Source organism: Panicum hallii, chromosome 2 (genome assembly GCF_002211085.1).
Source record: "Panicum hallii strain FIL2 chromosome 2, PHallii_v3.1, whole genome shotgun sequence".
In the NCBI taxonomy this organism is placed as follows: domain Eukaryota; kingdom Viridiplantae; phylum Streptophyta; class Magnoliopsida; order Poales; family Poaceae; genus Panicum; species Panicum hallii.
Window position 1 is genome coordinate 11,924,541 of NC_038043.1, and position 22,732 is coordinate 11,947,272.

A 22,732-nucleotide genomic window follows, 5' to 3' on the forward strand; every position below is an offset into this window, starting at 1 on the left:
CAGGCGTCAAAAGACATGGGATAGTAATTCTTCAAGTTGGGCATGGCACAACAAGAACCAGACGGTGGCTCTTACCTTGCGACAGAAACAATGGATGAGGGGACTCCGACGCTTGCCACCACATAAGCACTTCACCAATTTGATACCCTGGCAAACGGAAACTGCTCACTTTGGCTCATGCCGCAACAGAAACTGCTCACCGCAGGCAGATCAGACGTGCTCTGTGCCGGTCAGGCAGTCACAACAAGAAAAGGCTCTCCACCTCATGGCAATCTGTCCCTATATGATGGCTGTTTGAGCAGGTTGTTTGGAACCAGATTGAAATCTGCTCGGGAGTCAGGACTGGTCACTCTACAAGGCTTGGCTTCAAACATCAAGAATTGGTTATCAGAGTTGAGGCCCACTGCAAACGTGCCTCAATTCGAACTCCTCTCAACAGCAATCTGTACAGCTTGCAACATCTGAAAGATAATTTGATACGAGTAACATTGCAAGCGTAGGCTGAGCAGCAGTTAAACAATACCATGAATTCATGATACCGCGGCAGTTTAACTTTTAACAGCATTTGTAATGAGCAAAGCAAAGATCCCACATCAAGTTAAAAATTTGGATAGCAGCATGAGCTTAAAATAGTACCATAATCTCAAAAGCATTCAACATTCTCCATGTCAATGGTAACATCGACTGAGCCATGATTGAAATAAACTTGATATAACAGAAACTTAAGTCCTCTAGACTAGATAACGCCTGAAAAGACGCAAAACATCTCTCATGTGTTGGTTGCCCTGGTGTATATCTGCTGGCTGGAATGAACAGCGACCATCCTTATAAGCCCCCTTGCCATCAGGTCCTTGATGGCCCTCCGTGCCAAGGATCCATTGATCTGTGGGTCAAGAAACAAGCTTTGCCTTATTCACATGATGGTTTAAGTTGATCAATGGACAAGTTCTATGTGGATCGCCTGGCTAAATCACAAGGTAACAAATAGATGCATGATGCACCAAATTTAGCCACAATCGAGACATTTGCAAACACAAAGGGAACTATTGGGCCATGATCATTTACAGTATGCAGAATAGTAATTCCAGCTGGCTATGCACAGTCCCAAGACTCCAAGAGCATCATGATTAATGGTAAAAGAAAATAACATGAACAATGTCTGTGTTCTGGCAATGGAAATGAGGAAACAAATGGCAAATGCAAAGTACTGCATGCCCATCATGCATTTATCCACAGCATCTACCATGCTAACTCTCAGCTCATGGCGGTAAGTAGTTACCAAAATTCTATTACCAAGTGACAAGCAACAAAAGTCATCACTGCTTTCCAAAAAAAACAGTTAAACATCAAGTTGTACATCCCACGTCCAAATCAGCATGATTCGATTGTTTTAATTTAAATTGCATTAAAACTTGTTTTAGTTCATCACACAACATCTATGCAAAACATACAGCCTAGAAACCAACGCTGCAATTCTGAACTTATCTATGCTAAACATAGAGTAGAAACCGCGCAGAAATGCTCAAGTTACCAATCCAAACTAGATTAGAAACCGACACTGCAAGTGTACATGATGCTACAGTATGTGCCACTAGCTATTTCTGTCCACTCAAAATCACATCATATAAGCTATTATTTGGAGAATTATACTGGCATCCATTCACCTAAACCATATATGCCATAACTACCATGTCGAGGTATATATGCTGTATCGTCAGGAGGACAAGTAAAGCACACAAAGTAGGAAGAGATCCACAGATCCATCAATATGAAGGCTATGTAATATTACCCTGAGGCGCTCGGAGAGGACGGACGGGGTGATCTGCTTGTACTTGGGCACCTCGGAGAGCAGCTTGTCGTAGGTGGCCTGGTCGAAGAGCACCGCGTTGTTGACCTTCTCCTTCTGCTTCCCCTTGCTCCACTTCTTCTTCTTCTGCTTCCCGCCTCCGGACTTGGCCGGCTTGGACGACGGCGGCGGGGCCTTGTCCTTCTTCGGGGCCTGCCAGAACAAACGCGACGGTCAGCAACAGCGGAGCAAGCTGCGCGGCCGTGCGGTTGGGTGGAGCGGGGAGGAGCGAGACGTACCATGGCGGAGGTGGCGGCGGCGCGAGGCAGGCGAGGAGAGCGACGAAGAGGAGGGTGCGGCGGCGGCGGGAGTCGAGGCAGGTGGGGATGAGCAGCAGGTATATGAGTTGGAGGCTAGGGTTTTCGGCCGTGACGCGTGCTCTCCACCGTCCGATGCGATCGGAGGGCTGGGACTCCGCTTTGGGACTGGATATCCACAACAACACCCTCAAAGGTGAGAATATTACGAAAGAATCACTGTAACCGCTTGGACTGCGCGCAAGCGTAATATGCATAACTATCCCTACATTATCAGTATATTATTACACTGCACCCCTAAAAAGGACTGCATATCGTGACTGTGAATATCTTTCAGAGGGCAAATCTGTAAAAGTAGCCCAGCCCGGCCCTTGTTCACAGAGTGGGTGACACCAGAAGCAGTTCACAGCGACTCATTTCTTTCTTCGGGAGAGGGCAAAGGCTAGAGGAGCGAAGCGGAAGAGCGAGGGAGCGGGTGACGTCACCGTCCTCGAGGGTTTCCCGATCGGCGGCGATGGCGGCCAGGACGGCGGCGAGGTTCGTGCAGCGCAGGCTCCTGTCCTCCGGCGGCAAGGTCCTCAGCGAGGAGGAGAAGGCCGCCGAGAACGTCTACATCAAGGTCCAGATTTCTCCCCTCTCTCCCTCCCTCCCTCCCTCACTCTAGTGCGGTACTGCGGGCTTCGGTTTCTGATCGTGAACGCGATTCCTGCAAGGCATGTGGGTATGAGAATGGTGATGCGATCTAAGGACTCGCGTCTAGTTCCGAAAGTGTTGGAAATGGCTCGTGATGCGGTCTATCTGTGCGAGCCGCGTGCTTCTGGTGACCTCCGCGCGTGTCGGGACTTGGTTTTTTTTTCTCTAGGGTTTCCTTGTTGTAGTGTAGTTCCAGGTAAAGGAGTGTGCTGGTGACTGGGGTTATGTTTTGGTGCAAACGATTGCTAGTTCCTGACATTGGAATAGTTACATGTGGCCCTGTTGCAGTAGAACATCGAGATATGTGGTTAAATTGTTGATTACCTACCTTGGCCATGCCAATGGTCTTCTTAGTAGTTTTGGTTGAGATTCATGGTACTTGATTGTGTGATGTCTGAAATTGTGGATTGTTAGCTTTTGGAACTTGTTCATGTGCAATTGTTGCATGCAATGACCCACCCTGCTTATGCTTGAGATTGGAAGCATGATGTTCATATGAGCTTGTTTACATTCCTTTATTAATGTTAAGGCCTTAAGATCCCTAATTTTTCTAGCAAAGAAATCATACATGTTACAGTGTTGCAGTTTTTCCATCAGCTATGTTTATTTGCTCCATCTTTTACTGCTGTTAGGGAACACCACTATTTATGTGTGTGTAATTAGGTGATAGAATCACACTTTATGATAGCTTCGGAAATCATGTATGCTAATTTCCTGTTCTATTTTTGTGTGTCTGATCAGTTTCCTGCAGTTGAAAACTAATGTTAAAATGGATGCTTCTTTGTACTGAATCTGGTGGATAAATAAATTGTGAGGGTGTGATCTGCATAAGCATGTTTTCTGGAATCATGGATGTGAACATTGTGACCGTAGCAGGTTTTCACTTGTAGCCTTAAACCATTAAAAATTATACTAATGCTTAGATGATTATACTGCTTGTAATACTTGAGTTTTGATGTGCCCTGCCTACCTGTCTGTGCAAGCTTTGTGCTCATGATGACATCCTCAAGTGTTGCAACTTGGGAGCTTAATCTAGGTTGCCTTGTTATACTGATCAATGTGGTTATGTTATGGTGTGTACTGTATACTGCTATTTGTTAAGAGTCCTGCACCCCTGATCCAGTGACACATCGATTTATGGTGGCTGTCTACCTGTCCATAGTAGTAGGTCCTGTTGGTCATTGTTTCTGGAATCATGAATTCAGAGAAGTTCTAGATGCTTTTCTTTACTTTATATCTGGAGTACTTAACCTAATTTCCTCTGCAGTCTTAGGCGCCGGTGGCATTTATCACACCTAGTCGCCTAGCTTCATAATTATTCTGCAAAGCTTCCACATAATTTCCTTTGGATATGTTGTAGCATAGCAGGTTTTCACTATTAAGTTTTAAGCTGCAGGAGTTATACTCTGCATTGCTACTGCTTAGACAATTGTACTGCCTATTATATTTGGATTTTGATGCCATCTGTTGGTAGGAGTCCCATTACTCATTTGAGGTCTGCTAGTGTTGTCTTGAGGATTTTTTTTTTCTAGGTTGCCTCCTTATAGTGTAGTTTGAGGAGGCAAGAGTATACTGGTGAATGAGATTATGTCATGGCTGTATACATGTTGTTTGTTAGTGGCATTGACATAGCATTTTTCATCCCTGGTCAAGTAACACACCATTTATTCAAAGTAACACACCATTTTTCAACCATTGCTTTCTGTTTGTGGGCGCACATGTCTTTGAGATACATTCTTATTGATTTTTGCAATCTTGACTGCAATAGTGGGTTGTTTTTTTGCTTCTGGAACTTTGAAGGCCACGAATTTTGTAAGTCCTGTTAGATTGTTTAGTGATTGACTCATAGAAAAGCCTATACATTATTTTCTTCTGAGTTTTGTTCCATCCCGGTATCAACAATCGTGATGTTTGTGTATCATGGCAATTTGTTGGTATATTGCTGCACTGTTGATGCTTGTGATTTGTTTCTGATTATACATTTCATTGCCTGACTGTTTGCAAAACTTCTATTGCACTCTATGAAAGTATTATCAGGTATAGCATGTGAGCTTATAATTTTGTTCTGAGTTCTTTGATCCTATCTAGAGTTAAGTTAGTTTAATCATCTGCTTTTTTGCTTATGTAGAGGAATAGAAGTAGTGATGAGTACATAATTAGGTGATACAATTAGAGTGTTCCAGAAGCTTGAGAATTTCTAGTATGCATGTGAAACTTGTTTATTTGTATGCCTGATCTGTAAGATAGAAATTATCATCGAAGATGACTGCAGAACTGCAGTGAAATACTTGTGCAATAAACTCAATCCAGATAGGCTTGTGTCACATAATGAATTATGGAATTGAATGTTTCACTTAACTGTAAAGTGTTTATACACTGCAGTGCAACGTAAACCTTAAATTTGACATGGTGTGTTAATTGCTCAAGTGGTGTCTGGATAAAAGCTTTTTCATTGCCTCTATGTACCTTTTCTTGGTGTTTATTTCTGACTCTCTTAATACTATTATTGTCTTGATGCTATGATAATAACACCCAGTGAATTGTGTTGTTACTGCAGAAAATGGAACAAGACAAGCTGGAGAAGCTCGCACGCAAGGTATGAAACACACAGTATCTCTCTATGCATTAAATTAGGCAGCATTCCTTTCGTGCACCATCATAACCTTCTGTTTGTTGATGTATTTTGCGGGGAATCATGAATTCTTTTATATGGAATTATGAATGTATGAATTCTTTTACTTGGAATCATGAATGCTTCACTGGTATATATGTCTTTGGCTATGTTTGTCCTTCCATGCTAAGTATAGGAACACTATATTTGTTTTGGTGCTGGAGGTTAGGAAGTCATGATAAAACTGTTTGTCGCTCTTACACAAGATGTAACATGATTTCAGGGTCCCAGCTCAGGAGAGCAAGCTTCATCAACCACAAGCTCTGCAGCAAGTGACGTGAAGGCTGCGGGCGGGCCAACAGAGTCAGCATCTGCGGGTGTGTCGACTGACAAGAACAGGAACTACGCTGTCTTGGCAGGCACAATTGCTGCCCTGGGTGGCCTGGGTTGGTATCTCTTGTCAAAGCCTAAGAAGTCGGAGGAGGTTGTGGACTGAAGGGGGGTTGTGAATGGGATCTGCGGACAGTCTGCCTCATCAGTTTCACCCTGGTTTACTTTCTGCGCATAGACCTGCACCTTCTTCATGGAAATAATTGTTGAAATGTACTCTGCACTACTTGTTCTGAGGCGGCATCATCGAACTTGACAAGTCGAACTGTTGTATGACGATCTACTACATCGTTGCTGAAGAGGTTTTTGGGTACTGCTGTTTCGAATGCGTGGAACCTGTTGGCTCTTGTCTTTAATCAGCAGTTCAGCACATACATGCCTTAGTGCATTCTGTGATGCTGAATGCGAATTGACATAATACATGCGTTGTCATTTGCCTCGGTTTTGCCCGAATGATCATATCTTCCAAATACCATTTCTGTAAGAATACAATGGTTATATATTGACACTAGGATTTCTGTACTGGGATACCGTAATTGAAGTTGCCCCATGTACGTATACGCACAGCAGATACTGTGCATAGTTCGCGTAGCGCGTACTGCAAATCTGGAAGAGCAGTCGCAACATAAAACAAAAGACAATCGTAGCAAGCTCTTTAACGTAGAAATTAAATGGAGCTGTCTAGATGACTAGGGGGGCATCGATAAACTAATGACAGCCATGAAAGGCTGAAACAAAACCATACTGCTTGCTTCACACAAGTATGCTGCTAACACTACACATAGCAGCATTTACAGAAATTACCGTTTTAATCAAAAAAAACTTGCCTGCCAAAACTGATGCAATGAAGTGGGCATACATGCCACCGAACCAACAGCGAAAACACGTGAACCATTTCTAGGTGCGATGAAGTGGGCATGGGGCACACAAGCTCTTGAGCTACTTATGTGAGCCAATTAAAAGCTACAGCTATCTGCTTGGAATATAAGTTTAGAATATAAGAATCTACTACCATTCTAGATGATACGTAGTCTGCTTTCATTCTCTCTCTTTAAATTAGATGATAATTAACTTCATAGGAAAGGTTTGGAAATTACCTTTTTTACGGATGGTTGAAGTAAATCCTAAAACTGCCCAATGAAAAACTACAAAAAGAAAGGGAGACTCTGAGGTCAGTGATAGTTCAATGAACCAGACTAGATTCATTCTCTAGTTCTTAGATAGGAACAGTATATTCATCTCTGATCCAAGCCTGATCTTATTCCAAATGTACATGGCTAAACTGGATCATACAGATTTCTATGCAGTATAACTCCAAACAGGCCAAGAGAACATTATACACATAGTTAGGCTCTAACTTTAGAAGAGAGCACACGGAACATATCACTCCGAGAGACATGCCTAAGAAGCTACAATTAAAAACTTTTTGACAATTCTGTGTGAGATCACGACGTTTGTTCCTTATTTCTTTGAATGTCAGATTCCCATGGACAATATAAAGGAGGTTCCTTGATCATCCAGCATTTGTAATCCTTGCACGCATACTGTTACCAAGTTCTTTCCTCTTTCACAGAGGGTAAACCTGGTAGCACCAATTTCCCTGTGGCCACTTTCCTATATCAATCAAAGCAAAATTTATTTGCACGTGATATTTTCCTGATTCTAGAAAAACCAGCAGTTCACATGGTGTGTAAGTGGCAAGCAAAATGTACAGGACAAATGTGCATGAATGCTTGCAGAAATGAAAGCTGGGTTGGATGGGCCATCTCACTTGGATCAATGGACTAAATGAATGTATGATGGGGCAACAAAATGAAATAGGAGCAGTATCAGTTAGCACACTGTACACGGCATAAATGCACGATGGTAGCTAGTCTTATTCAAGCATGTGGATGAATGATTGGATCAGTATTTATTATGATGATGCAAGACAGCAATTCAAATCCAATTACGTGTAGGTTAGGTTGGAATGTGCTACTGAAACTGCCCGTTGTCCTTTTCCAGCATGTTCTTCACACCACATGAGCGCAAAAATGGTACTAGGGTTTTGCTGCTGATGCAACATTGACTGTGAAGTGAAGCGGACAGTGAGGTGGCAATTCCTCAAAAATTTCCTTTACCAAATTACTTGCAGTAAATTTTTCCCATCCTCCTCATATGTGCTGGGTCTATAAATTTTCCACCTTGGCCTTCCTTCTCATCACAACCACTCAAAGCTCTTACTAGTGAGCAACTGCAGTGCAGAGAGTGAGAGATGGCAACATCAACACAGATCATGAACCCCAGCACTGAGGTTCTTGAGACTGCAGTGACCTCAGTGTTCCAGCCAGGGAAGCTTGCGGTCGAGGTGATTCCAGTGGATCATGACACAAATCCAACACCACCAATCCCGATCTTGATTGCATCTCCCAAAGATGCAGGAACATACCCTGTTGCCATACTCCTGCATGGTTTCTGCCTCCAGAACCATTTCTATGAACAAGTTCTCAGACATATTGCCTCTTTTGGCTTCATCATGGTTGCACCCCAGGTTAACTATTACTGCCCTCGAAAGCATTTCACATGTATGTATAGTCCATATTGATTTAGAAACATATAAACTGCTATGGTTACAGAAAGATACCAGCCTAGATCACAACTGCCAAATTACAATGAGAATTCATGTACTGACATGTTTCAGGTTCAATTCAATTGGTTCATCCCATGTTTGTTGGCTGACATAAATCATGCAACTCTGTAATTCTATTGGCAGTTCCATATCAGCATAATGGCCAAAGGTGACACTGAGGACATAACTGCAGCAGCCGAAGTGACAGATTGGCTCACTAAAGGGCTACCGTCAGTCCTGCCCAAAGGCGTCAAGCCGAACCTTTCCAAAATCGCTTTGGCCGGCCACAGCCGAGGTGGCCACACGGCGTTCTCTCTTGTCCTGGGGCATGGTAAGACCAATCTCAAGTTCTCTGCCCTCATTGGTCTCGACCCTGTCGCCGGCACAGGTAAATATTTACAAATCTCACCCAAGATCCTCACCTACGAGCCGTCCTCTTTTGACATAACTATGCCGGTCTTGGTCATCGGCACCGGGCTGGGAGAGGAGAAGAAGAACATACTATTCCCTCCCTGTGCCCCCAAGGATGTCAACCACAGGGAGTTCTACAACGAGTGCAAGGCACCTTGCTACTACTTTGTGACCAAGGACTATGGGCACCTCGACATGCTAGATGACGATGCTCCAAAGTTCATGACCTGCATGTGCAAGGATGGCAACAACTGCAAGGACATGATGAGGAGGACCATTGCTGGCATCATGGTAGCGTTCTTGAAGGCTGTGCTCAATGAAGAAGATGGTGATCTTAGAGTCATACTGAAGGACCCTAAGCTCGCACCAACCACGCTCGACCCTGTTGAGCACCGTCTGGCATGAGCAGAAAGATCATCAAAACATAAGGACTTGTTAATTTAAAAAACAGTCAGGTGCTTGCTTTTTTATGCTTCCAAAATAAATGTCAGCTGCTGTTGTTGTATGTTCTTTCCTAAGTCCAAATCATGATGAACTGAGTAAAAACGGAGAGCACTCTGTCTAAATGATACTAGCAGCCTTTACCCCAAAATCTATTGGAAGATGCTTCCTTTGATATTCAATAAAAATGAAATCATCCCAAGTATTTCTTTTAAAGGAGCAATATGACAACTTCTTGTTTCTTGTGGCATCCATTGGAAGCACTATTGGAAACTGCAGTATTTGCATCTCCCTCAAGTAAACGCAGTTTACCAGCTCTCTTGTGCCAGATAACATATGCCCGCCAATTATCTTCTAGGTTGTCTACAAAGACATGCAATTTCAGGTTGCAAACGAAGCACAAAATTTGCCAGATTACAAGTTTATTAAGGAATCCTAATCTACAAGGGTGGTTAAAAATGAGGGGCAGAACTATTGGAAACTGCAGTATTTGCATCTCCCCTAAGTAAACACAGTTTACCAGCTCTCTTGTGTCAGATAACATATGCCCTCCAATTATCTTCTAGGTTGTCTACAAAGAGACTGAAATACGCGATTTCAAGTTGCAAACGAAGCACAAAATTTGCCAGATGTCAAGTTTACGGATGCCTAATCTACAGGGGGTTAAAAATGAGAGGCATTCGAACTTGGGGGTACATGTCGCCGGTAGATGCTTGGTGTAGAAATAATAATAAATGCGCACAAGGAAGAGACCAGAGAAGGCAGGTTCACCGTCATACCGCGGCGACCGGCGAGAAGCAAGCAGGACGCGGCGGCGGCGGCGGCGGCGACCGCCATCGCCGAGCAAGCTATTGGATCGGGCTGCTCTATTCTGAAGCAGCACGTTGGGCTGAGACACACAGGGCGCGCGCGTCTTCATCCCAAATGGTTGGCCCGGCCCAAGAAATACAACGGTGACGTCAATGGCGACCGATCAAACCGGAGCCGGCTGCTGAACATGCGTTGATCACGATTGGACTGACGCCTGATTTGGAGTTTTGCTTCGGCTTCTCCTGACAACACCACCCTCCGACGACTACTCAACAATTGTTGCCGTTTCCCAGAAGCACGCGAGTGCAAAGATGCATCGGCACGCCTAAACGCGAAGTGCGCTGTCGCTAGGAGACGAGGTATGGTCTTTAGGCAAGAAAACAAGGTCGACTCGTTCAACATTTGGATGGAGCTTTGAACATGGACAGAGCACGCACGATTCAGGAATGGCACATTGGCACTTCTTGGATCTTGTTTCTCCGTGGTCTAGATGAGTCGACAGGCCTTTGAAACATGAGTCCTCGTTTCTTTTTATTCTAAGACGTGTACGTATTTAAGATTCGAACGTCATAATTTGTGATCGAGAGTTAGTTGAAAAAATCATGAATTGTAGTAACATATAAATGTTTATATATCGGCCTCATGATTGAAAGTGTTTTTCGTATGAGTTCAATTTCATGGTAATGAAAAAAATAGAATTGAAGTGCTGGCATATTTACGGATCGTGCCTGTGACAATCTAGGTGTTAATTATAGCAAGCCAATAGGAAAAATATTGTGTATGGTTTGAATTGTATGAAATTTGAGTAAAGTTATGAAAATAAGGGTATTTATGTAATTTCACAAAAATACAAGTCCTTTTATGCAAGTAGTTGAATTACAAAGATAACTTTCAAAGTTACTAAGGGTTAAAATGTAAAAATGCAAGTCATCATGACCTGCCATAAATATTTGCAGTTAAGTCTAAAACTACATAAAATTCACCTTACTAAGGACAAAAATTTATTAAGTTTGATTTAAGTCTAAAATTGTAAGATAAAGCTGTGTACTTTAGGTTTTTGAACTTGATCCCTAAAGCAAAGTTGTAGAATTTAAAAAACTCTACAACTTCTGTTTTGATTGTTTCCTCATTAGAGCTTTGGATCAGTGGGAAAATTCAGTTTACAGTGAGGTCTCTGAGATTTTTGCAAATTCTAAGGAAGTCCTTCGGACCCCCTTCCCTCTTCTTCTTCCTCTGGCACTCTGCTCTGCTCCTCTGGCTCCTCTGCCGCCGGTCGTCAGCGCCGCTCACCGCCGCTCCAGTTCCTCCCCGGCGCCACCTCCTGCTGCCCTCACCACCACACGTCGCTCTCCCCTTCCCCGGCCCGGCTTCCCTCCCCCTCTGGCCTTTCCCGCGCGCGCCACGCCAACCCGAGCGGCGCCCGGCCGCCACCTCGTCGCCGCTGTGTCCCGCGCTCGTGCCTGCTCTTCTTCCTTCCCTCTGCTGCCCAGTAGCACCAGTAGACCGCACTCAATCCATTTCCCTCTCTTTTCCTTGCCGAGCGCACCCGGAGCCCCAAGCACCACCGCCGCCCCCTTCCTCCACTCCGGCGACTCTCTGTTCGCCGTGGGCCGCCGCCGTCGGTCTCCCATTGCCCACTACGACCCCCTGGGGAGCTTCCCCTCACCTCACTGACTCTCCCAGGCCACTTCTCGTGGCCGGACTTCCACCGGAACCACCTCGCCGTCGTTCCCCTCCTCGCCGGTAAGCTCCTGTCGCCGTCGAACCCCTACCTCCGTCCCTACTCCGTCCAATCCGACCACCCCAAAAGCTTCTCCTCCTCTTGCTGCAGCTATTAGACCAGAGCTTGGCCGCCCTCCTCACCGGGAAGCCCCTCGCCGACGAGCTCCTCCTTGCCGCCGCCTCGACCGCCGTGGGAACCCCGCATCTGGTCACCCCCTCTTCCTCCCAAGCCCACCACTGGACGCGCCTTGAGCTCCTGATGCTCGTGGGCCAGCCCTTCTCCACCCCCGACGCCGACCCACGCCGGAATTTGGCCGGCGACATCCCTGCTCTTCTTCCCTGATGAGCCAAGGGCTTATTTGAAAAGTTCTAAGGGCCTCCCTACAAGATTCCAGAACCCCCCCCCCCCCCAATTCAAAAGCTGTGAACTTCAAAAATATGTAGAAAATTCATAAAAATGTCAAACTAGTTGGGTTTGAATCTTTGTATTAAATACAACAAATTTTGTATTATGATCATGAGATGAATATGTGTACCTTAATTAGATCTTTTGATCCATAACAGTTCTGAGGCTCAAATTTGAAATATGATGTGTGTGTGCTATAAGCAGAGCTGTGTAAAATTTGGAGACTTAGAACAGTCATCTAGCTATGATATTTAGATATCTTTGCTTCCTATTGATAAAAGTTCCATGATTTAATTCCAAATGCATTTCTTCATGTTTGTGGCTGAAAATTTTACATTAGCCTTTTTTTAATAAAAATAATCCAAGATAAAAGTTTGAGAGCCAAAAACTTAATGTAGCTTCAGCAATGAATTTAAGTTTAGATTCAAAGAAAATTCATGAACAATAGCTCTAGTTCATGAAAAATTATGAAAATATTTTTAGGTGTTGATCTTGAGTAGTGTGTCATGTCCATAAATTTTCAACCCATGATCAGGTATAGAACAACTAGAATAAATAGAACTTAATATGATAATGCTATATTCCTAATTAATCAAAGTAGGTCCATAATTAAATAATAACCTAGGGTTATTAAAGATAATTAGCTAGTCAAATAAATAAATTTATTAAATGTAATTAGTATGATTATGTAAGATAACCAAACATACTACCTAATGTAGTTAGTTTAAATGTTTGGGGTAAACGACCATGTTACTTAATGTAACTAGGTGGTTTAATTAATACCCGATAAATGACTGCCCAATAAAGGGAAATTATATTGTTTACTAGTATGTAATGTTAATTTAATTGGATTGCAACTTTATCATGAAATAGAATAAAAGTCTATACATTTTCTAAACTGCATCATTTACATCATATGTAGACTCGACGCTTCTCGCCGACGGAGATTATCAGATTCTCCCGGAACCCGAAGTGGAAATCTCTGAAGACCCCGGAAACATCATCGGAGATTTAACTGAAGCCCTGAACCCGAGTTCGGAAGAATTTGTTAACGTCTCTGACCCCGGCCTCGCCAGTGAAGGCAAGCCCCGGACATAAACCCACTATTTTATTTACACTGCAATCTACATTTATATATATACTTGTGCATTAAGTTCTTAGGAATTGTCTGGAAACCCTAGTTGCATATTCCTAGGAATCGATGTACTGAATATTAGAACCTGAGTCCGACTAGTGCTATGCTAATAGGACCGGTAGAAGTCGAGTGATTTCCTGTCACTCGCGCGATATAGGAATTGGTTGCTTACAATCCTGCAATCACTATAAGGATGACGGACGGGGTTACGTGCAGTATCATGGAAAGGAATGATACCCCGTCTGTGTTGATGAATTTGTTTAAGGTCGCAATGTGTGGTAGTGGCGGTTAAGTGTTTGAAAGTACTAGCCACATGCCGTGAAATATGGGTAAGCGGTAAGCCTAGTAACCAATCGGCCCGTAAAGTGGACTCGTCCCCCACCACTCGACTTTTATTGTTTATTTACACGCACCGACGTGTGGGAGTATGTTCTGCAGAGCAGACGGGAATACGATCATTGTTGTAGACGTATGTCCTGCACATTGGATGTGCGTATGGTCCTGCAGTCGCTTGTGGTGGTATTGTTCCATGACCCGGAATGAAAGGCAAACGGTTGCTTGGGAACGACCTGTTGGTGTTCCAAGCGTGTGAGTTAGGTTTACCTTGCAACGATTGAAATTCGATTCAGAATTATCCGTTTCTCGCGGAGATTGAGACTGATTAATACTTCTGCCACATACAGTAACAAGAGCAACTTAATAATGATGAAAGATGATGTTTGTTGAGAAAGTTCTACCCTGTGTGAGTAGTTTTAGTTGCTTACTTAGAATGAATAATCAATTAGAATCTGAAAGCTAAAATTTGGAATTAAGGATCTACTCTTTATTACTTTTCAGCTGAAATTAAACCCAGAACCATCAAAAACCTTAATAAGTCTAGTTACATGGCTAAATATACCATAAAATGGTTAAGCCTTGCTGAGTATTAGAGTACTCCGCCTTGCAATATGACTTTATTTTAGGTAATATCTCTGAAGACCCTACTCTTACCATGCCATGGCCCTATGCTCTTCCTGATGGTTGGTCCGTGGAATGGGACCCGTCCTCGGCCAACACTGATCATACCGAGTGATGTCATGCTAGGGCTTAGCATGATATCCGTGCTGGCGACATGTATAGTTGTCGTATTTTAAATTCCGCTGCCGTGAACTTGAAACTTTAAAATAGTTTGTAATAATTTCTATCAGTTTGGAACTTATGCTACTTTTGGAAACTCTTGTAATATAAATGCCTGTGATGTAAAATATGATGGCAACTGTATCTCTGGACTTGCCTTCGTGCGAGGTATCTTGTTTCATCCTGCATTCGGTGGTTTATCAGGACGTTACCCGACAGGCCGAGGGGTTACACCATTTGAAGTACGTTGGAGCTCTTGAGAGAGGACTTGCGTACTTGAGCCGGTGTAATTCAGGTCGGTTCTGCCACAATGCCAGCTCAAATCCTACCTTACATTTTTTAAAGGAAAAAAAATCTGATTTATACCCTTGAACTATCGCAAAAGCTACAAAACTGCAGGTAACAAGTGTCATTCAACTATTGAAATCGAACAAGTTTGACCTTTTGGGTGGTTTCAAAGGTAATTTTATATTTTTTTAAAATTAAATAAGTCTAATTAGATTAAAGAATAAAAGTAATTCATTTTATATCAGAAAAATACGAAACTAGTACTAATTTTTTCTAAAAATATAACCTATCTATTATTACTCTATTTAAATCTTATTTATTCAAAATAATAGCTATAACTATAAGCAACCAAATACTATGAACGTGAAAAAATTGGATCTGAATAACTGACAAGTAGAGTTCCAATAGATATGTTATATTTTTAGAAAACTTTTGATAACCATTTCGTATTTTTTGATTTAAAATAAATTATTTATGAATTTTTTAGTTTAAATTTGAATATTTTTTATTTTTAAAAAACCATCTTTGAAACCATCCAAAGAGCTAAATTTACCCGGTTTCGACTGTTGGATAGCATCTGTTCTCCGTTTTTTATAGTTAAGAGTTTGAAAACTAAACTTTTATGATAGTTTGAGGGTGCAAACCAAATTTTTTCTTTTTAAAAAAATAAGGGAGTACATATAGCGGCTAATTATAGGGAGCATCAGAAGAGCCTTGTTACTCCGTCAAGAACATACGAAGTTGCTGACACATCATTGCATTTGATTAGTAGCCTAGATAGGATATGCATCCACGATGGATGATCTATAATTAGCGTCGTAGCCTTGTAGCCTTGTAGGTACATAAGCTACATAATGCACGTGCGATGAAAACGTCCCCTGTTTTATTTTCCCAGCATGTTCACAGAGCAGAGCTACTCGAACTCACTTTGACCACTGTAGCTACCTCGCTGGCGCGTACACGGCTGGCCGATGGAGCTCTATAAATTTGCCACCTAGCTTCATCCTCTCTTGTCGTCACACCATTCATCGGTTCATCCATCACAATTCACAACCAGCTCCAAGCTATCTTAGCAGGCAGACACTGCATTCGATCGTGAGCAAGAGATAAAAACGGCAGCACCTGTGCGGACGGCCATGGCGACCCAGCAGGTTCCTGAGCCGCCGCCTGTGGTGGTCACCTCGGTGTTCCAGCCAGGGAAGCTCTCCGTCGAGATGATCCCCGTGGATCACGACGCGCTCTCGATGCCCCCGATCCCCATCCTGATCGCCGCCCCTAAGGACGCCGGAACCTACCCCGTCGCCGTGCTCCTGCATGGCTTCTTCCTCCAGAACGGCTTCTACGAGCAGCTGCTCAAGCACGTCGCCTCTCGTTCGGCTTCGTCATGGTGGCGCCACAGTTCCACACGAGCCTCGTGTCCAACGGCGACGCCGACGACATCGCCGCGGCAGCCAGGGTCACGGACTGGCTCCCCGGGGGCCTGCCGGCCGTGCTCCCGGCCGGCGTCGAGGCCGACCTCTCCAGGCTCGCCCTGGCCGGCCACAGCCCCGGCGGCCGCACGGCCTTTGTTATAAACGATGACGAATAAACGATGAAAGTAAATAGATCAAACTGAAAGGGACAGAGATTTAACGTGGAAAATCCAACCAATGCGGAAGGAAAAAAATCACGGACGCCAGCCAGCAAGAACTTCAATATATCAAGAGTCGGGTTACAACACCGTGCGGCGGCTTACAAGAAGATTAACCTCAAGGAGTCCCTTCCCTGGGCTCGCACCGACCACGTTGGACCCTGTTGAGTACCGGTTGGCATGAGCAGAATATCGTCGTTACTCATGACTCATGAGCAGTCGTCATGACTTCATAATAAGTTTCTGCATTTGTTTGTTTTTTAATTTGTTCTACCTGTATGCAACTCTTTACTCCATTCATATATTTATAAACAAACAATTTGTTTTAATAAAAGTCGATCGATTTGATTGGATAAGTAGACAAGTAGTATAGATATATGCTTCCCATGCATGTGTGTGTACGCACTTTCTTTGGTTTTATTTTTTTAAAAGAAAAAATTGTTTGAGCGAGCGTTTCATTAGGAAAGAGTAAAAAGTTTTAATACACAAACGCACACACTACCTACGTATTACCAAACTACGAAGGGTGGTAACTTACATGATTGAAAAGAAGAAAGAAATGAGCTAAGAAAAGACACTAAGGAGTATCTAGCAATGAAGACTAGTCATACATGCATAGAAGCAGGTGGCGATCCAACACGCTGCTTCTCGGTCATTTGCTTGATTAGAGTCATTGATGGGAATGTGAGGCTTCCCGATCTTCCATCGGAGGATAACTATTGATTTAGTGACAACACGACATAAGCGATCCAGCTTTTGATCAACAAAATTCGAGCCCACAATCAAAGCACCACGAAGACTAATTATTGCCTGTGAATCAAAGAACATAAGTAAAAACGAAGAAGACCGCAACAAAAATTGCAAGTGAATAATTAAGCTCACGAATTGGGGTCTTAGACTGCGAAATTGTTCTTGATAGATTAATCTAAACAAAATACAAGATTTTTGGACGGCAGCTACTGAAATCTAAACAAAATACAAGCTTTTGGACGGCAGCTACTGAATATTAAGATCTTTGAGCCGGCCAAGAAACCCTAGACACGTCCCTATTGGACTCCGATACAATACACGGGCCGACGGCCTAAAAGACGGCGGTGCAACATCCTGACAGATTCTGGACGTCCACTTGTTTCGACGATTTCTGTTGACTCGAACCTGATAATGAAAGTTTATCTCTTTAGCTTTCCATACATATGTGAACGTCGAATTTGGACTCCATATGCGACCTAGGTGTTGATTTTAGGGCACGCTGCTCCTGGACTCCGAGGCAGACTCAAACTCGGGATGTTGTGGACCTCCGGCTTAACTTGGACATCCCGTATAATCTTTTCCTCCTCCAAGTCTTTCTCCGAATACTTTCTGGTCCTCTCCATTATTTCTAAGTACAATAACATCATTAGGTAGCATACCGTTTTCATAATTACAAAATGTACATAGGAATGAGCTTACTTTTTGATTTAGGCGACGTGCATGAGCTCCAGTGGTTAATCCTTGCGTATCCATGTGAGGAATGGTGTTTGTATCCAAATGAGTGATGTCCTCATCAGGCATCGGGTTAGGCCTGGCAACGGGTACCCGAAACCCAAGACCCGATAGGTAAAAACTCCATTAGGGTCCGGATTTGAGCAAATTGTTGGACCCACGGGTCTGTTAATGGGAAAAAAGAGGACCTAACAGGTATAGTGGGTACGGGTTCGTTCTTCATGAACCCATACCCGTTTACCCATGGGTAAAAAAAACCCAATTAAATTAGCCCATCCCATTTAAAAAATTGTAGCCCAAGCCCAACAGTCCAACTACTCCTAACCCTAGTCTTCTACTCTTCTCTCACCCAGCCACCTGTCACCCACCCCATCCCCACGCGGCCAAGCCGCCGCCGCCTCTCTCTCAGACTCTTTGCTCTCACGCCGTCGGCCGCCGTCTCTCACGGCAGTGCAGCCACGCCGCCGGCCGCCGCCTCTCACGGCCTCACGCTCGCGGCTCGCCCATGCCGCCAGCTCGCCCACCCAGGCACCTAGCCAGCTCGCCCACGCCGCCGCCTGCCCACCGCCTCTCACGCTCGCCCATACCGCCACCCCGCCAGCTCGCCCACGCCGCCGCCTCTCAGAATCGCCGTGGTCCGTGGAAAGCCGCCGCCGCCGCCGCCTCTCAGGCTCACAGTGGAAAGCCGCCGCCTTGGCCGCCTCCGAGAGTTCCGTCGGCGCCAGCCTGCCAGGGCGCGGCCCGCTCCCATCCATCGGCGATGTTTCCGATCCAGGCGCACAACCGATGGCGACGCACGTGCACATGGCGGGGATCACAGGCTTCAACGAGGACACGGGCCGGTGATCTTCTATTCTCTTTGACCTTTTTCGCCATGGCAGTTGCAGACAGTTAACCTCCCAAGTCCCATTCAAAGGGACACTGTCGCCAAGCGCAAGGACTCGGGAAGCACTGAGCAGACGGGCACTGGAGCTGGATCAAAGTTGAGGCCACCAACAAACAAGAAGAACAACCGGCCCCCAATTTTGTCCAAGTTCGACCACTACCACCGATTGCAACATTCTGCAATCTCTTGTGTAAGAAAAAGTTCATTGCAGTTCTTATTATCTTTATAGTTAGTGTAATTAGTATGCAAAAGTTTAATTAAATTTCTTAACAGATTTAATAAAATGGCTGCACCTAGTGCCAATAGTAATCAAGGTCCAAATAGTTGGTCTGAATCTGTTAGTGACTCAAAGCCAGTTGAAATAGATGATGAAGATGCGGTTCAAATTGTAGAAGAAAAAATTGATGGTGCTAAATGTGGTTCCAAGAGAAAACTTACTTCACCTGTTTGGAATGAGTTTAGTAGAATTATAGTAAGAGGTGTGGTAAAGGCAAAGTGCATGACTGTTCAAAGTACCTCTCTGGAAACAATGGAACTAAGCACCTTCATGATCATTTGAAGATCTGTACATTGAAAAAAATCAAGATGGCTAAGAATAAGTCACTTTCCCGAGCTTCTTTAAGGTTTGGTTCGTCGAAGTCGGGGGCAATTTTAGTTGAAAATTATACATTTGATCAAGAGACAGCTATAAAAGAACTTTGTGCAATGATAGTACTGCATGAGTATCCCTTGAGCATGGTTGATCATGCTGGTTTCCGAAGGTTTGTAAGCTCTCTTCAGCCATTGTTCAAGATTGGGACTAGAAATACAATCAGGTATTTAAGATGCTCATTATGCTATTGTCCTTATGTTTAGTTGCTTACCTGTATTGTGAAATGCATTTGTGATGGTCTTTTATTTTATTTTTAGAAAGGACATATTGATGCAATATAATGTTGAGAAGAAGAAAGCTATTGAATACATGGCTGGAATTGATTCTAAGGTGGCTATTACTACAGATATGTGGACCTCTGGTAATCAAAAGAGAGGTTATATGGCCATCACAGGTCATTTCATTGATGAATCTTGGACTCTTAGAAGCATTATCATGAGGTAACTTATTGAAGGCTGTAGCATATAATTTGGTATTCACATATAGGTTCATCTTTATTGAGTAACATATTGTTATATGATTACGCAGGTTCATTTATGTCCCTGCCCCTCACATTGCTGATGTGATTTGTGAAGAATTATATGAATCTTTGGTTGATTGGAACCTTGATGAGAAGATATCCACTGTGACTCTTGACAACTGCACTACAAATGATGCGGTAATTCCTTCTCTTGTGAGAAAGATTGGAAAGAGTAAACTTATGAATGGTGGTAAACTTTTACACATGCGTTGCTGCGCTCATATCCTCAATTTGATTGTAAAGGATGGTCTAGAACCTTTGAAAAATACAATTGAGAATATTCGTGAAAGTGTAGCATATTGGACAGCCGCACCAAAAAGAATTGAGAAGTTTGAGGAGATTACTAAGTTTGTCAAAGTTCATACGAAAACTAAGATCTCTCTTGATTGCAAGACTAGATGGAACTCAACCTTCAACATGCTTAGCATTGCATTACCTTATAAGGCTGTTTTCATTAGAGCCAGTCGTATTGATAAGCAGTACACTTGTTTGCCTAGTGAGGAAGAATGGAATTTTGCAGCAGAAGTTGTAGAAAGGCTTCGCATATTTAACGATATAACTGAATTATTCTCTGGAACTCAGTATGTTACTGCAAACATTTACTTTATGAAGATCTGTGAGATTAGAGTAAAAATTAGGCAATGGTCCACTTGTGGCAACCCATTACTAGAAACAATGTCAGCTAATATGATTGCCAAGTTTGACAAGTATTGGTCTGATATTCAAGGGCTAATGGGCATTGCAACTGTTCTTGATCCTCGGCTTAAAACTTTGAGCTTGCTGATGTGTTTTGAGTGGTTACTTGGTACGACCGGACAAGTTTGTGAGGATAAGGTTGCCTTAGTTATGGATTTGCTACGGGATCTAATGATTGAGTACCATATTGAAGTGGAAGAAGAAGAAACCACAACAGCACCTACTAGTAATATGGAGTTCTTATCATCCTTTAGTGCACGTGTGGCAAGCACAACACCAGAGTCCATGATGTATAAGTCTGAGGTAGAGAGGTACTTAGAGGATGGACTAGTACCATTAGATACCAAGGATTTTAATGTTCTAGATTGGTGGAAGGTAGCTGGATCTCGTTACCCAACTTTGAGGAGGATAGCTAAAGATATTTATGCAATCCCTATTACTACAGTTGCTTCAGAAGCTCCTTTTAGTACAAGTGGAAGAGTTCTTAGTGACCATCGCAGCAGTTTAACCCCTCAGATGATAGAGGCTTTGATGTGCTCACAGGATTAGTTTCGTAACAAGTACAGAGGTGAGTACATAGCATTATCAAATTCATATTTTTTCATTGTAATTGCAACTAATAAATCATTTCTTGTTGGCTGTTGGCTACTGCAGTTGATGACAAAGACAAGAATGCTGCTTCATTTTGGTCTTGTCTCCAAGATATTCAAGAAGGTCTTCAGGAACTTAAAGTTTAATCCATCAAGTATTTAAGTATTTTGAGACTATATCAGTTTTAATTGTAATTAGTTTGGGTGAGTAGCATTTTGACTTTTGAGACTAGCATTTTGAGACTATATCAATATTATTGTTGCTGAATGGTTTGCTTAATTTTATTGTTGAATGATTTTTATTTTGCTAGAGAATGGTCTGTTGTGTTCAATGTTGATTCAGGTATGGGTACCCGATGGGTACCCATCACCCACGTGGGGATGGGTATGGGGAAGAACCTGTACCATGGACGGGTATGGATTTACCCGTGGGTATGGGTTTGCCTTCGTGGGTGTGGGTTTAGGATGGGTAAACCCGGTGGGTTTGTACCCATTGCCAGGCCTACATCGGGTGGAGCACATTGCTCTTGAAGACCATGTTGTTTCACTCTAATTAGATCTTCCATGCTATGATCTCAACTAAGGAGTCAAACCCTCTCCGAAATCCGAATTGTCTTCACGACCATTTCCTGACCTTTGAGCCACCCATCCCATCCATCTTCTGGCTGTGGCATGAGCGTTTTGTGACCAGTTGGATGTAAGAATTTGAAGCGGCATTCTCTATTGAAGACGCAACGGATAAATAAATAGTCTATATATGTTTTGTGGTTTTTGGCGCCGAAAACTTGATGGGTGTACATTCTAAACATCTGCTCGACCAAAAGAACGTAGGGGCTCTGTCCTCTACCTCGATCATTGAGAGTTGAGACCATCTCCTTCTCATGTGTCTGTGCGTTGGAGCCAAGCCCAATGAGCCACACACTTTTGTCCAAGTGTATACACATTACCGTGACAAAACAGCCACCGACTCTCGCCAACGAAAAGTCAAGCGCAATCGCCTTCGTCCACCATGGCGCAGGGATGGACACAGAGATAAATGGTAATCATCCTTACAAGATTATCTAGATGAGATTGAGATCTTGTTCAGCCGGTGAAGTAATAAAAACGACCGAAACCTTTGGCACTGGGAGCAACTCTGTGCTTAGTTTCCGAGTGCCAAATAGGACAGAAAAGTCACGTAATGATCTGCAAATTGGATCGTCTTATATATTGACTCCTTCCATTGCAAGAAGGAACAACATGGGCGATAACATGTCATCATACTCCGAGCCCTCGACGATCATGGCATATTCGACAGCTAGGTTTCCCATTCATTATAATTTTTGTATTTGCCATGGCCCATGGATATACAACAGGGAGAAACTCAGTTCATCCATCGCATGGAGAACCCTAAAATTGGCATATGTTCGAGTGTAGTTTAGCTAGTAAAGTTTCTTGTGGTAGAATCTGCCACTCGGTTAGGACGGAGCTAGAAACTCCCTCCAGCCCGGGCTAAACCATTAACGAGTTAAACATTGACTAAAATTATATCTAATACTACTG

At 43.4% G+C, this 22,732-nt stretch overlaps 4 protein-coding genes and 1 long non-coding RNA gene across 5 annotated transcripts; 3 read left to right on the forward strand and 2 right to left on the reverse strand.

Moving 5' to 3' along the window:
• Positions 1 to 584: 584 nt before the first annotated feature.
• Positions 585 to 2,245, reverse strand: LOC112880280 (40S ribosomal protein S25-4). Its single transcript, XM_025944822.1, has 3 exons — positions 2,086 to 2,245; positions 1,790 to 1,999; positions 585 to 883 (listed from the first exon to the last, which is right to left on the reverse strand). Exons 1-3 carry the CDS (start codon positions 2,086 to 2,088, stop codon positions 770 to 772), a joined length of 327 nt encoding a protein of 108 aa, XP_025800607.1. The 5' UTR covers positions 2,089 to 2,245; the 3' UTR covers positions 585 to 769.
• Positions 2,246 to 2,498: 253 nt separating this feature from the next.
• LOC112880279 (uncharacterized protein At2g27730, mitochondrial) lies at positions 2,499 to 6,272 on the forward strand. Its single transcript, XM_025944821.1, has 3 exons — positions 2,499 to 2,722; positions 5,354 to 5,392; positions 5,691 to 6,272. Exons 1-3 carry the CDS (start codon positions 2,618 to 2,620, stop codon positions 5,901 to 5,903), a joined length of 357 nt encoding a protein of 118 aa, XP_025800606.1. The 5' UTR covers positions 2,499 to 2,617; the 3' UTR covers positions 5,904 to 6,272.
• Positions 6,273 to 6,976: 704 nt separating this feature from the next.
• LOC112880281 lies at positions 6,977 to 7,885 on the reverse strand. The gene is made up of 2 exons (XR_003226282.1): positions 7,750 to 7,885; positions 6,977 to 7,411 (listed from the first exon to the last, which is right to left on the reverse strand). It is a non-coding gene; the product is annotated as an uncharacterized LOC112880281 (long non-coding RNA).
• LOC112880278 (chlorophyllase-1-like) lies at positions 7,761 to 9,473 on the forward strand. The gene is made up of 2 exons (XM_025944820.1): positions 7,761 to 8,327; positions 8,550 to 9,473. The coding sequence occupies exons 1-2, from the start codon at positions 8,052 to 8,054 to the stop codon at positions 9,219 to 9,221; spliced, it is 948 nt and encodes a 315-aa protein (XP_025800605.1). The 5' UTR covers positions 7,761 to 8,051; the 3' UTR covers positions 9,222 to 9,473.
• A 6,397-nt stretch (positions 9,474 to 15,870) lies between these two features.
• On the forward strand, positions 15,871 to 16,322 carry LOC112880890 (chlorophyllase-2, chloroplastic-like). The gene is made up of 2 exons (XM_025945619.1): positions 15,871 to 16,095; positions 16,134 to 16,322. The coding sequence occupies exons 1-2, from the start codon at positions 15,871 to 15,873 to the stop codon at positions 16,320 to 16,322; spliced, it is 414 nt and encodes a 137-aa protein (XP_025801404.1).
• Positions 16,323 to 22,732: the final 6,410 nt, after the last annotated feature.

Coding starts and splice junctions, on each gene's coding strand:
- LOC112880280 (XM_025944822.1), bottom strand. Junction 884..1,789: donor TCCTCTCCGAGCGCCTCAGG/GTAATATTACAT, acceptor CTTGACCCACAG/ATCAATGGATCCTTGGCACG.
- LOC112880279 (XM_025944821.1), top strand. CDS start 2,618: ATGGCGGCCAGGACGGCGGCGAGGTTCGTGCAGCGCAGGCTCCTGTCC. Junction 2,723..5,353: donor CCGAGAACGTCTACATCAAG/GTCCAGATTTCT, acceptor TTGTTACTGCAG/AAAATGGAACAAGACAAGCT. Junction 5,393..5,690: donor TGGAGAAGCTCGCACGCAAG/GTATGAAACACA, acceptor ACATGATTTCAG/GGTCCCAGCTCAGGAGAGCA.
- LOC112880278 (XM_025944820.1), top strand. CDS start 8,052: ATGGCAACATCAACACAGATCATGAACCCCAGCACTGAGGTTCTTGAG. Junction 8,328..8,549: donor TCATCATGGTTGCACCCCAG/GTTAACTATTAC, acceptor TTCTATTGGCAG/TTCCATATCAGCATAATGGC.
- LOC112880890 (XM_025945619.1), top strand. CDS start 15,871: ATGGCGACCCAGCAGGTTCCTGAGCCGCCGCCTGTGGTGGTCACCTCG. Junction 16,096..16,133: donor ACGAGCAGCTGCTCAAGCAC/GTCGCCTCTCGT, acceptor GTGGCGCCACAG/TTCCACACGAGCCTCGTGTC.